This window comes from Primulina tabacum, chromosome 2, assembly GCF_025594145.1.
Source record: "Primulina tabacum isolate GXHZ01 chromosome 2, ASM2559414v2, whole genome shotgun sequence".
Taxonomy (NCBI): Eukaryota; Viridiplantae; Streptophyta; class Magnoliopsida; order Lamiales; family Gesneriaceae; genus Primulina; species Primulina tabacum.
In genome coordinates this window covers 1438369-1451429 of record NC_134551.1, presented here as the reverse complement: position 1 = coordinate 1451429, position 13061 = coordinate 1438369, and the positions used below count along the sequence as shown (strand labels likewise).

The following is a 13061-nucleotide window of genomic DNA, read 5'->3' as shown; positions in this document are numbered from 1 at the left end:
TATGCAACGGTTTAGGGGAAGGGACATGTATCGTAAAATTAATTCCAATATATGTTCTTAAAAAAATTAAAAATCACAAAATTTTATTTTCAAAATCAATAGACCTCTATGATTAAAAAAAAAAAAAATAAAAAAATCACTAGACCTCTGATTTATGTTTTCATGGTGAAATGCTACATACATAAAATAATAAATATTTAATTATTTAAAAATGGAAATTCCGGAGTCATGAAGAAGTATATCTCACTCGGTATATGTCCAAAACTGAATATATAACAACATCGATTAACTATGACCTCAGTGTCACTTCAATGAATCAAATCCGAAAATATATTTCTAAAAAATTACGCGGCGAACTACAATAATCCTATGCACCAACATGATGCAATGTCGTTCAAGTATCAAGGGTCATGCGTGTGTGCGGATTCAAACCTTTGAAGCCTCTGTTGAAGCTGTATTCTTCTGCACTAAAAAGCTCTTTGTAGTACTTCTTCCAACTCGACAGCTTCTTATGATTTTTTATCAGCTCTAGGCTGCCACAGTTCCCTCTCAAAAGCAACAGAATCTGGATTAACCAAATCCAAAATCAATACAAGAACGCTTACCTCGTGTAACATCATTAACACGGGTTGGTTTTTGTTTAATTAAATGATACATGCCTGACTCATTCGAGGGCGTCTAACCGGAGATTGTTGGACACATAATGAAGCAGCCAGGATCATGAGATTTAAGTGTATGGGATTGTAGTTGTCACCAAGTGAGGGATCTACAAGTTCTCTTATTCTGTTCTTTTTTAATAGAGGTTTAGCCTGACACAAAAGAAATAACAAAACAAGATTTGATGCATATGTGCTAACAATGTTGCTCCAACTATGATGCACTCAAGCATGACTGAGCTCTAGTTGCACTATACTCCGGGAAAATTTTTAACACTCAAAACTGAAGCTTGATAGGGTAGTTTGAGCACGACAAACTCAATTTTCTCGATCATCAATCGAGCTCATATTTGAAATCAACTAGATAAAATTAAGTGAAAACTAACAGTTCAGGTGATATTTAGAAAAATTAAAATATTATTTGAGCTTGAGACACGGTGAGTATCAAAGCTTGATATATTAAAGCCCAAGTTCTAGTAAAGATGGTGTTCCCTCTAGCGAAGTTTTAACTGAAACTCTTTGGAAACTACTTGCCTGTGGCCTTGGCTTGCTTCCGCCCCTGACTCAAGCCAATATTTGAATATTGAGAATCGAATTGCTCGACCATTTAGCTAATTTCTCAGAGCAATTTTTAGGATTACATGTGAAGGGGAGATGAGATAGACATACCCACATAACAAGGCTTTGCTGAGAGTAATCCAGGGCTCGACGCCCAGAAATAAGTTCCAACAGCAGAACCCCGAAGGCGAATACATCAGTTTTTTCATCTACTATTCCATGCATTAGAAATTCAGGTGCTAAATACCTGCAGCAACAATGGATTAGCACCAAATACGTACCGATCATTCTAAAAAATTGGGTTGAAAAGGATCGAGGGATGTTAATTCTACTTACCCGAAAGTGCCTTCAACATTTGAAACAGCAAGGTGAGTCCATCGATCTGGGAGCCATTTCGCTAGCCCAAAATCACAAATCTGAACCGAAGCAATAGTTGAGGTACATTCAACTAAACACCTTATAAATTTACTTCCAATTTTCTCACTATCCAACAACACGGAACATTCATTGATATACCTGAGGTTCAAAGTCCTCCGTGAGCAATATATTTGCAGCCTTAATATCTCTATGAATGATCCTTCTTTGACATCCTTCGTGAAGATACAGCAATCCTTTTGCTGTACCTAACCCAATCTTGTGCCGAATATCGGACTCGAGCTTCTCTCTACAATCTATTTTGTCACAAAAATACGAGGAGAAACAAATAAAAATCTAGATCCAAAGCCTTAAAACAAGTGTCAGAACAATAAATAAAAATCTGGATAAGGTGAACTAACTGTGAAGCATAGAAGCCACGCTTCCAAGGGAAGACAACTCAAGAACAAGGTACATCCCTCCTTCAACGCAGTAACCCATCAATTTAGCGGTGTTCGGATGATTTATGTGAGCCATTATGCCAAGTTCTGTTAGAAAATCATTGATTCTTTCCTCCGCCCGCCCTTTAATCAAACGCTTGATCGCAACAAGCTGCCCCCCTCGCAAACAACCTCGATAAACTTCAGCATAACCGCCTTTCCCGATCAAATATCCTATGCATATGCATAAACAGACACTCGTGATTTACAAAATTTCCTAATGTGGGCCATTTTTTTTATCAAGATATATGATCAGAATAGACACAAGGGGCAGGACAAAGGGCAAGAATTCGAACTATGACCGACTTGATGCATTTTGCTGGTAGAAAAACTCACAATTTCGCAAAAACGCACCCTTGGTCCAGCCGGGATGTATCATAAAGCTAACCTTGTGAAAAATTGCAGGTTGCTGTCTGGAGTTCTGAGAAGGTAAAACTCTTCCATTGAGGCTTGAAATAGTTCAGGTGAGGACCTAATACCACACTTGTCGCCCCTAAAACCTCCTCTTGTGCACTATTGCTGAATCTTCTAGATATATTCAGGGATTTGAGGGAATGAAATGTGGTTAACTGCCCTTTGGACTTAATTCTCAATGATTGAAAAAATTTGGTCCATCTCGAACCAAGTTTCGGATCAATCTGAACTTCTGATTCTGAAGTGCTTGTAGCTTTCGAGGAATCTGTTTCAGATTCAGCCCTTCTTAGAAAGTCTTCGAGCACAGTATCAGGGGAGCAGGCCTTTGGTTTATCTTTCTTCGTCTCCATTACTGATCATACTCCCAATTTCACCAAGAAAATAAATACAGATTTCATCATTATGAACATATATAGTTCAAAGATTAGAATTACATGTTTATAAGGAAAGGGACAAGCTGTTCTTGCAATAGAAAGTTGTCTTTTTTATCAATGTAATCAATCATACTAAAAAGAAACAATGGGACCAACTTTTACAGAAATAAACATGAATTTCAAGAAATCCCACCGAGAAATTAATCTCAGATTAAACAAAAAACATATTGCAAAGACCCAAATCACGCAAAGAACTATTGCACAGTAAGGGAGAAATCCGAAAACCCATCAAGAAATACTTCTCGCGCAACAATTTTGGACTCGTGGAAATGTATACGAACCGTAGAGTAGAATCTACAACTTTTAAGTTTCTTCTTCCTCTGACAAAAACCCTGAAGCAGACTGAAACAGAGGATTTCTTCTGTGTGGTCTTCCCAAGCCAAGCTTACGATATTTTAACTCGTTTGCTAAGCAAATGGAGTATTTTTGCCTTCAGCTGCACACATCGATGTGTGCATGAAGGAATGAAAGTGGCAATAATTACGTAAAGTTATCTTCAAAGACAAGGATCTTGGATTTACTCCATCCCTACCAAACACCCGTAAATTTGATTTTGATTTTGGAAAAAAAAAAGACATAAATGGAAATCTAGTTATAATAAGATAACAATGAGAAGATGCATGCATGGGCGGCGGCGGCGGGTTATGCAGAGGTGGACGCCGACGCTTGTGTGGACGTTTGGCTCGGCTACTCATATAATTTACGCACTCCCATGTTACACCCCCGTTAAATTTTCGTGCATTTTAATTAATTTTCAAAATATAATTTTTTTTAGATTTATATGCAATAATAAGTAAATATAAATATATAAATAATATTAAACTAAATTTTAATTCAAAATTAATGATTGATTTTCAATTTTGCTATATTTTGTTTCTCGTAAAAATGATGTTTTTATGAGAAGTTGGGGAACTACGTGAACATAAATTAAATTTTAATATAAAGATAACTATATATAAAGAATTTTTTTATTTGATTAGATTAATTTTTTAAATTCTGAATTAATGTTTGACTTCTAATTTTTTTTAATTAAGTTTGTTTTCTTTAAATAAGAATGGTATTAACTGAGAAATGGTATTTTTAAAAGAAAAAAATTGATATGACAAAGTTAAAAGATATTATCGTAACAGAAATTTTCAAAGTTAATTGCCGAGTTTCAAATTTTGTTATTTTTTTGTTTTTTCTATTTATAATAATGGTATTATTACATGGGAAAAAAGTATGTTGGTAGGAAGCACAAATAGCTAGTGAGATGAAATATTATAGTCAGATATATGAAAAGTCTCATTACAGTTAGTGAGATGGAGCACCAACCGACGAATCTCCTATTTAGATCACTCATGAAAAATTATTATTTTTTATGCTAACAATATTATTTATTATCGTAAATATGAATATGATTGATCCGTTTCACGGATAAATATCCATAAGACGATTTCATTGAAATCATGTAAGTTATATGATGACAGCTAATAGACCTTATACCCACTAAAATGTTATATTGGTTATCAGTAACATACGATTTCGTGCAAGTTAAGCTTAAGCAAATAATCAATAATTGTTGTGAGTTAATTGGCCATCATAATTGCTTCTAGTGGATATTTTTTTACATTGTTTGATGTAAATTGAGGTATAAGTTTTCATGTCGTGTGCTAAATAAATTATATGTGTGTCAAATTAAAAAAAAAAGGTTCATATATTAACAAGTAAAAAAAGTTCATATATTATTCTTTGCCATAAAAATATGAATTTTTTTAAAAATTTCTTCTTTCTAAGGGATTTTTTCTATCAACCCAAAATTCCAAAAAGTTGGATCAAGTTTTAATAAAATTTGCTACTTATTGGTCGATTTTAAAATTTCTATAATAATCAACTTCCTAGAGAAGAAGGCTTGCCCGGCCCCCATAGAAAGATAATATATTAAATATTAGTTTTTTATGTAATCTAATAAGATCTAAATGGCTAATATATAAAAGAATATTATAATATAAAATCATAATATATGCATTAATTAATTAAGTATATATGCGGCATGCATTAAAGCATACAATAAAAAAAAAATTATTTTGTATTCTTCTTGATTTTTTCTTTTCTTTACTTTTTTTTTAATTAAAAGCGAAGAATTAAAAAACAGAAAATTAAACTTGGTAAAACACTCAATGGCTTAAAATTCAAATTCACATTTTATATGCGTTTGGATTCTTAGAATCTAAAATAGAGAAACGATTCACGTTATTTAAATATTAAAATTTACAAATAACTTTCATCTGGATATGCCTGATCTGGTGAGACTTTCAGGTTGCTTGTTGGCCTATTAAAAAGCATAATTTATAAGTTTATGAATTCTTATATGGAAAAAACTTGCGTGAGACAGTCTCACGAGTCGTATTTTGTGAGACGGATCTCTTATTTGGGTCATCCATGAAAAAATATTACTTTTTATGCTAAGAGTATTACTTTTTATTGTGAATATCGGTAGTGTTGACCCGTCTCACAGATAAAGATTCGTGAGACCGTCTCATAAGAGACATACCCTTGTTATATTTGGTCGATAAATGATTGCGATGACATAATTATTTTTAACTTTATGAATTATTATAAAATCTGAGCCATGAAATGATACAATAATATTGAATATCGATTTTCCTACCAAAACGTGTGGTTTTTATTTTACCTTGAAGTTAATGAATTGGAATGAAAAAAATTCAAAATCATTAATTTGAGAAGTGGACACCAAATCCATTGATACTATTAGGTAAGAGTGCGTACACGAGTGTTGATGTGAAATCCTAACAAATTGTTTGATACTAGGAAGTCAAATATTTAGACATTTTTTTACATATAAAAGAATCTAGATCGGCTTTGATTTCATTTTATGCTAATTCTTGAAACTTTGCGGCAAGTACGTTCCCATATCAATCCTAGCTTCGTTGATTCATTTAATTAGACAACTATTTCTTGATTTTGCTTCTTTTCCTTAAGTTTTCATGCATATTGCATGTTGGAGTTGATCAGAATATTTTCCTTTGCTGTCTTATGTTAGATTCATCAACTTTGGGAGGGGAATAATACCAGAAGGTAAAGATGGCTGATCATCAAGAAACACGAAAAGGCGAAAGCTTAGTGCAAGAAGAGATAAGGGTTCGACTAATTATTTCACAAGAAGAGAGATATAACGAGTCCGCGGAAGGAGGCACTAGGGAGGATAGATTCATGGTTTATGTCACCACTTTTGTGGTAGCTTGCGGTTATTATGCGTTCGGATCATGCGTATGTAACGAGTTCTCGGATGACTTTATCATCTAAGGACCTTGTTTCGATTTTGTCTGATGCAATGGCTTTGTGTTTTTCAGCTAGGGTATTCGTCACCGACACAGTTTGCTATCAGAGAAGATGTGCACTTATCCTTGGCAGAGGTTGTTTGGAAATACAAACAATCCAATCTCATTGAATTTATTCCTTTTTCATCATTCTCTAAGTTGTTCATGTACAGGAATTCTGAACAACAAATTTTGATTTTGAAGCCTGTGTTGTTTCTTGGCAGTATTCAATGTTTGGATCCATACTGACTTTTGGAGGAATGATCGGTGCAATTACTTGCGGTAAAATCGCAGATTACATAGGTCGCAAACGGGTAATCTTGGTGAAGTGGATAAACAGTACTAGTATTTAGGATACCCTATTTATTCATGTATGATGATCCGAGTTCTCGGGTGTTAAACTGTGGCAGACAATGATATTATCAAGCGGAATCTGTATTGCAGGGTGGCTTTCCATTTACTCTGCTCAGGTATTTTCGACTATATTCCTCTACAACAATTCCTGTAACAGTCCATGTTATGTTAACCATCAATTTTATGTATTTTTGGATGGACTATTTTTACCGTAATTTTTACTGGTAAGTGAGCCTTAAACCAAGTTGTACGTACAGGAGCCTATACTACTGGATATCGGAAGATTAGCAACTGGATATGGAGTGGGAGTCTTCTCTTATGTGGTAAATTAATAGATTGATTTATATATGTTGTGATAGAGATGTTCAGTGGTTTTCAATCTAATTTTTGGTAAACAGATACCCGTATTCATAGCTGAAATTGCGCCCAAGGATTTACGAGGAACGTTGGCAATGTTCTGCGGGGTAGATACCAGAATTTTATCCAATTTTAACAGAGAAAGATTATCAATATTGAAAATCCTCATAACCCTGTAGGTCGTGCTTTGTACTGGAGTATGTGTATCTTTCATCATAGGCACGATGCTCACTTGGAGAGCGCTAGCTTTAACAGGTATTTTATGAAACAAAACTATGTGTAGGACAAGTAACCAAGATTATCAGCTATTGATACCGTGTATGATCGTGCTGCAGGAATAATCCCTTGTGCTCTTCTGATTTTTGGACTCTTTATCATCCCGGAGTCCCCGAGATGGTTGGTAAGAAACACAATGCGCTAATAAATGTTATCCATTTCAACGTGGAAAGATTGTCAGAAGCTTTATAGTTGAAGTTGCTAGGCAAAACAAGGAAATGAAAAGGAGTTTGAAGCTTCGTTGCGAAGACTTCGAGGCAAGAATGCTGATATATCTGAGGAGGCAGCTGAAATTCAAGTAAGTTCAATTTTAAAACTTGTAACAAGAGTAGTAGTAACATCTCAAAGAGTAAAGTAAGTTAAAATGAACTGTCTTGCCAGGAATACATAGAAACCTTGGGAAAGCTTCCTAAAGCTAATCTGTTCGATTTGTTTCGAAAACGATATCTGGGTTCAGTCAAGGTAAAATGCTCATTCTTATGTCAGTATTCGTGTGACCTTAGTATGCATTAACTTCTGTATATTTATTTCCATTTCTTTCTCTAACAAAATTGGTCTATAGATTCGTTTTCAAAGCTTAATAAACGATCATAAGCTATAAACTTTCACACAGATAGGAGTGGGACTAATGGTCTTTCAACAACTTGGAGGAACCAGCGGAATTTGTTTCTATGTCAGCAGTATCTTTCAGTCTTCGGGTAAGTTCATGTTTTTCGTAAGCGTCATTACAACTCAAGGATCAGATTAAAGATTTGATCTCTCTCGTGTAACATCACAGGGTTTCCAGCCAACGTGGGAACTATAAGCTATGCCATTCTTCAGGTATCTAGATCCACACTGTGAATTCTTGGAGATGAAAAAGCTTTTTCATTTTTAAAAAGGGAACTAATTCTGTGGATCCTGTTTGATTGCATAAAAAATCTTCTGTCAGGTCATAACCACTACACTCGGTGGCATTTTAATCGACAGGGCAGGAAGAAAACCGCTTCTCGTGGTACCATTTATATACCAGTGGCTACTCATCAGCTACGGACCACTGTTTACGCTCCACACTATTCAAGATTTAAACAAGATGCGTTTGCCCCGTGCAGGTTTCTGGAGCAGGACAGGTCCTAGGGTGCCTACTAACTGGGAGTTCATTCTTTTTGAAGGTTATTATTCATCTTTTCGGCCTCTTTTAGTCTGTTTTTGTTTCATTTCTATGAAAACAATCTGATTAAGAAGCCTTATGCTCTGGACCAGGAGCATGGACTTGCACTTGGTGCAGCTCCTGCTCTGGCAGTAATCGGCATGCTGGTAAGTTCTGATGATTTCGAATGATATACTATCTACAAATATTGAAGACAAATACCTAATCGGAGAGTCTAAGAGTCTATATTCTGCCCATTAGTTATATGCAGGGGCGTTTTCGATAGGGATGGGAGTGATTCCATGGTTGGTGATGTCTGAGGTATGATAGAAAAAAACTTTACATGCTTTCTCTACGTGAACTGTGTATTCTCCGATGGCATTCGTCTACAGTTCAGACTAAAAATTATGATTACTACAGATATTCCCTGTAAACATTAAAGGAGTAGCCGGAAGCCTTGCAGCACTAGTGAACTGGTCTGGTGCATGGGTTTGTACTTTGACCTTTAATTTCCTCATGAGCTGGAGCTCTTATGGTAAGCAACTAGTTTCTAAAATTTGCGGTGTCGAAAGCAAAATTTGACATCCCAGCCTCAGCGTAGTTCATTATCATCTGTTTCACTAATTAGGAATACAAGTGGATTGAGTCGCTCCGTGAGTAGATTTCAAGTGACTCATTGGAAACTCAACTTGAGCTTGAGTATTATTTTCTCACACTTTAGACAAGCTACTCGAGATTGAGTGTGATATTAAGTTTTTAATATCTACACATGACATGTTTCTTTTAACAAAATGTGATGAACAATGTAGTAAAATTCAGTATTTCCAAGTATTGTCAAAATTTGAAGTCGAGCTCGACTGATGCTTGTGAGTGTCAAACTTGCTAAATCCAAGCTGGAGTAGCTCGACTGGTCGAAACTCGTTAGGTCGACCACATCCGTTGCTCTAGCCAGAGAAAAGTATCACCTCATGCTTGTTGTGAATGTACCTTGTGATCTGCAGGAACTTTTACTCTGTATGCTGCAATCAATGCACTTGCCATCGTGTTTGTGATTAAGGTTGTCCCTGAAACCAGTGGCAGAACACTGGAACAGATTCAGGCAGCAATTGATTCTTCAATCTGACTTTGCTTTTGGCAAATACTTGGCTTTCTGAGGAGATGCAAAATGTTTAGCTTTAATATGTTAATATCATAAATTTAATAGAAAATATTATATTATTTTTTAATAATCATCTTTTCTTTTAAATAACAGTTGCAAGAAAATTGGATGAATGAATAAGTAATATATTTTTAATTTACAGTAACTTGAAGAGCTAACTAATTTATAGTTTTTTAAAAAATGTAGACTCGAAATTTCAAATAAATTTCGTTTAAAAAATGGTGAGACCTGCTGATCTGGTACCAGTTTCTTACGTAAGAATCTTGGTCTGTACAAAGGACATCCTGGAAACCTCCTGTTCTAAATAAAACCAACAAATACATATGGATACTTGCACACAAAACGATTGATCAAATAAATTTTTCAAATTCAACTCAGAACTAAAACGAACAAGGATCAACCTTTGACGAGATTCGAAGCAAAGGTACATGAGAGAATCCTCCTCTCGCGTTTCATCACAGGTACCCTTGTTAGTCTTGATCGACTAGGCTTGCCTACAGTGGTTCGCGTACAGAATGAGCTACTTTTTTTCATGCAATATATAATTTGTCCCCCCTCCCTTTATTTTCCTTTGATAAACAAAATGTTTGCCTTCTTGGCCATTCGCTAAAAAAGAGAAAAACAGAAAAATCAACAAGTGAACTCACCATAAATACTATAGGTAATATGTTGATGGCGATCAGTAGTGTACAACACTCAGGTCTTGCCTGAATCTACATATAAATTAAATTCACATTTTATGAGTGTTAATTTGAATTCTTAAAATTTAAAATAAAGAAATGATTCACGTTATATAAATATTAAAATTTACAATTAACTTTCATCTAGAAATGGCTGATCTGGTGAGAGTGTCCGCTTTCTTGCTTTCTTGGCCTTTATTATAATTTGCATGTGGGTTAGTAATACAAATAACGAACGAGTTAGATCAAATTTATTGGATATTACGATTTATAAAAAATAATAATAAATTATTTTGAGTTGAACAATTGAGTCTTGAAATTTCGTCTCAAGCCGGTGTCTGGTGGGATACGAGTTATCGGCAATTTAGGCAATCATTTTAGGTGTGATACAAGTGGATTTTTGGGAACCAAGTAAAGTCAAAGTACACTCTTCTAAAATATTTGTAAAACGGCCCACCAATCATGCACTCTACTATATGAATTTAATTTCAAAGACATTTTTGGTTTCTTGTCCTTGTGCATTCGTCGTTCATATACTTTTGGAATTGGAGTGAGAATTCAAAGTCATTAATTTGAAAAGAATAAGTAATAGCATATGATACACATGCATTCCACTTCAGGTGAAGTGATACAAGAAAGTGATGTTAGTGTCGTTGATTTATTTACTTGGACGATTATTTCTTGATTTGGCATCTTTTCCTCAAGTTCTCATGCTTATGTTTGCATCTTGGGATTGATCAGGATATATTTCCTTTTTTCTATCTTATGCTAGATTCATCAACTTTGGGAAGTGAATAGTACCAGAAGATAAGATGGCTGATGATGATCATGAAGTACAAAATGGCGAAAGTTTGTTGGGTGCAATAATTGTCCCTGCTTGATAAAGCGATCGAACCGTGGTGCTTGAGCTGCTGTGCGGTTTAAAAGATTTGAGTTGCACAATTAACACCAGTTATAGTTTTTGGTAAAGTGGCAAGCGCTCGGTCCTAGTGCAAGAAGAGTTGAGGATTCAACTGATTTCACAAGAACAAAAGCTTAACAATGGTGTTGAAGAGCAGCCCACTAAAGGAAGCATTAGGGAGGATAGATTCATGGTTTATGTCACCATTTATGTCGCAGCTTGCGGTTCCTTTCCATTCTCATGATCGTGCGTATGTAACGAGTTCTCGGGTGATATTATCATCTAAAAACCTTGTCTGGATTTTGTTTGAAGCAATGGCGTTGTGGTTTTCAGACAGGGTATTCGTCACCGACCCAGGTGGCCATCGTACTCAATGTCTGGATGGAGGAATGATCGGTGCAATCACTTGCGGAAAAATCACAGATTACATAGGTCGCAAATGGGTAATTTTAATGAAATGGGGTAGAACACTATTTTTTAGGATACACTATGTATTCATATTGATAAGAGTTTTTCCTTGTGAAATTTTGTCAGACAATGGTGTTGTCAAGCGGATTCTGTACAGTAGGGTGGCTTGGCCATTTACTTTGCTCAGGTATTCTTGGCTATATTTAGGATATATTCAGGATTCAGAGGCGGCAATTTAATGTATTTTCGGAGCGACTCTTTGTATCCTATCTACTAGCGAGCCTTGAACCAAGTTGCACGTACAGGAGGCTATGCTGCTGGAAATTGGAAGACTTCGAGGCAAGAACGTCGACATATCTGAGGAGGCTGCTGAAATTCAAGTGCAACAGACATATCTAAAACTTGTAACATGAGTAGTGACATCTCAAAGAATTATATGAGCCAAAAACTACAGAATAACATAAATATGATCTCACATATTTATTTTTTCTTCTCAAAAATTCACAATCCCACTTGAACACGTCTTATTCTTGTATCATTGCAGTATTTACATATATAATTTTTTCTTTTTACATAGGCATTGAGTTCACATTCTATCATTCTGTGTGTTTGAATTCCAATAGATGGATTTTAAACATAGACGAGAGAGTATGTGTGTAATTCAGACATAAGAAATTGTAGTTGTTTGAAAATGTATGATCAAAATTTCAAACAAGTTTCATTTAAAAATAGTGGCTATTGCTGATTGGTGCATGAGATTGCCAGCTTGCTTGCATGCGAATCTTGGTCTGTACTATTTCCAAAAAAAAAAATAGAAAAAGGAATCTTGGTCTAAACTAAGAGAACAATTATATTAGATTTTTGGAAACTAACTCTTCGATCATGCACCCATGTGAAAAGTTTGAAAAATGGGCCCACCTATAATGTACTTTACTTACATTGTAATTGTACTTTCTCTCTATTTTATTTGGAATGATCAACGTTTATTTGCTTTTAAATTCTCGATAATTTAGTTAAATGCGTGTTTAATTTCTAACATATCGACACTTATTTGTAGTTCTTGATTCACACAAAAATATTTTTGTATTCTTTGGGTCTACAATTATTTTTCGAAGAAATTCGGTACTAAACATTGAAAATATGGAACATATAAATGATATTGTAGAACAAATTGATTTAGAACTGATATAAATATAAAATTTTGAGTATAAAATTGAAACCACTATATTAATATAAATACTTATTATACTTGTTTGTGTCATCAAATATCATATATTAGTATCTGATATAAAAGAGTTTATACTAAAATATTAAATAATAGTACCACATACTTAATGTTTTGTATCAATTTTCATCCGAAAAAATGTCATTAATTCCAAAATTTATTATACATTTTTGGGTACTCAAAAACCGTATATTATTGTCAGATTTGGAACAATTAGTATTCAAATATCATATATTAATGTCATAATTTCAACATTTTGTCCTGAATTTTCATCCGAAAAAGACACATCATTAATTTCAAATTTTGGTATATATTTTTCGGTACTCAAAAATCATA

The 13061-nt window shown here is 34.6% G+C and overlaps 2 protein-coding genes across 6 annotated transcripts; one reads left to right on the top strand and one right to left on the bottom strand.

The window, feature by feature from the left end:
* Positions 1-210: 210 nt before the first annotated feature.
* LOC142523305 (receptor-like cytosolic serine/threonine-protein kinase RBK2) lies at positions 211-3517 on the bottom strand. Of its 2 annotated transcripts, XM_075627056.1 has the most exons (8): positions 3198-3481; positions 2457-2834; positions 1991-2242; positions 1731-1885; positions 1551-1630; positions 1326-1461; positions 660-809; positions 211-565 (listed from the first exon to the last, which is right to left on the bottom strand). In XM_075627056.1, the coding sequence occupies exons 2-8, from the start codon at positions 2830-2832 to the stop codon at positions 395-397; spliced, it is 1320 nt and encodes a 439-aa protein (XP_075483171.1). In that variant the 5' UTR covers positions 2833-2834; positions 3198-3481; the 3' UTR covers positions 211-394. The 2 variants fall into 2 exon arrangements, with proteins under 2 accessions (XP_075483171.1, XP_075483176.1); XM_075627061.1 differs by lacking the exon at positions 660-809 and having other exon boundaries at positions 2457-3517.
* Positions 3518-5520: 2003 nt separating this feature from the next.
* On the top strand, positions 5521-11027 carry LOC142523358 (sugar transporter ERD6-like 7). 4 transcript variants are annotated; one of them, XM_075627141.1, is made up of 19 exons: positions 5521-5671; positions 5960-6186; positions 6270-6332; positions 6461-6550; positions 6647-6706; positions 6848-6913; positions 6989-7054; positions 7127-7202; positions 7283-7347; positions 7429-7521; positions 7605-7685; positions 7837-7921; positions 8002-8045; positions 8155-8217; positions 8315-8374; positions 8466-8519; positions 8614-8673; positions 8773-8887; positions 9354-9606. In XM_075627141.1, exons 2-19 carry the CDS (start codon positions 6001-6003, stop codon positions 9473-9475), a joined length of 1449 nt encoding a protein of 482 aa, XP_075483256.1. In that variant the 5' UTR covers positions 5521-5671; positions 5960-6000; the 3' UTR covers positions 9476-9606. The 4 variants fall into 4 exon arrangements, with proteins under 4 accessions (XP_075483256.1, XP_075483270.1, XP_075483263.1 ...); XM_075627155.1 differs by lacking the exons at positions 5521-5671; positions 9354-9606 and adding exons at positions 5725-5818; positions 10964-11027; XM_075627148.1 differs by lacking the exon at positions 5521-5671 and adding an exon at positions 5725-5818 and having other exon boundaries at positions 5960-6190; positions 6274-6332; positions 9354-9607.
* Positions 11028-13061: the final 2034 nt, after the last annotated feature.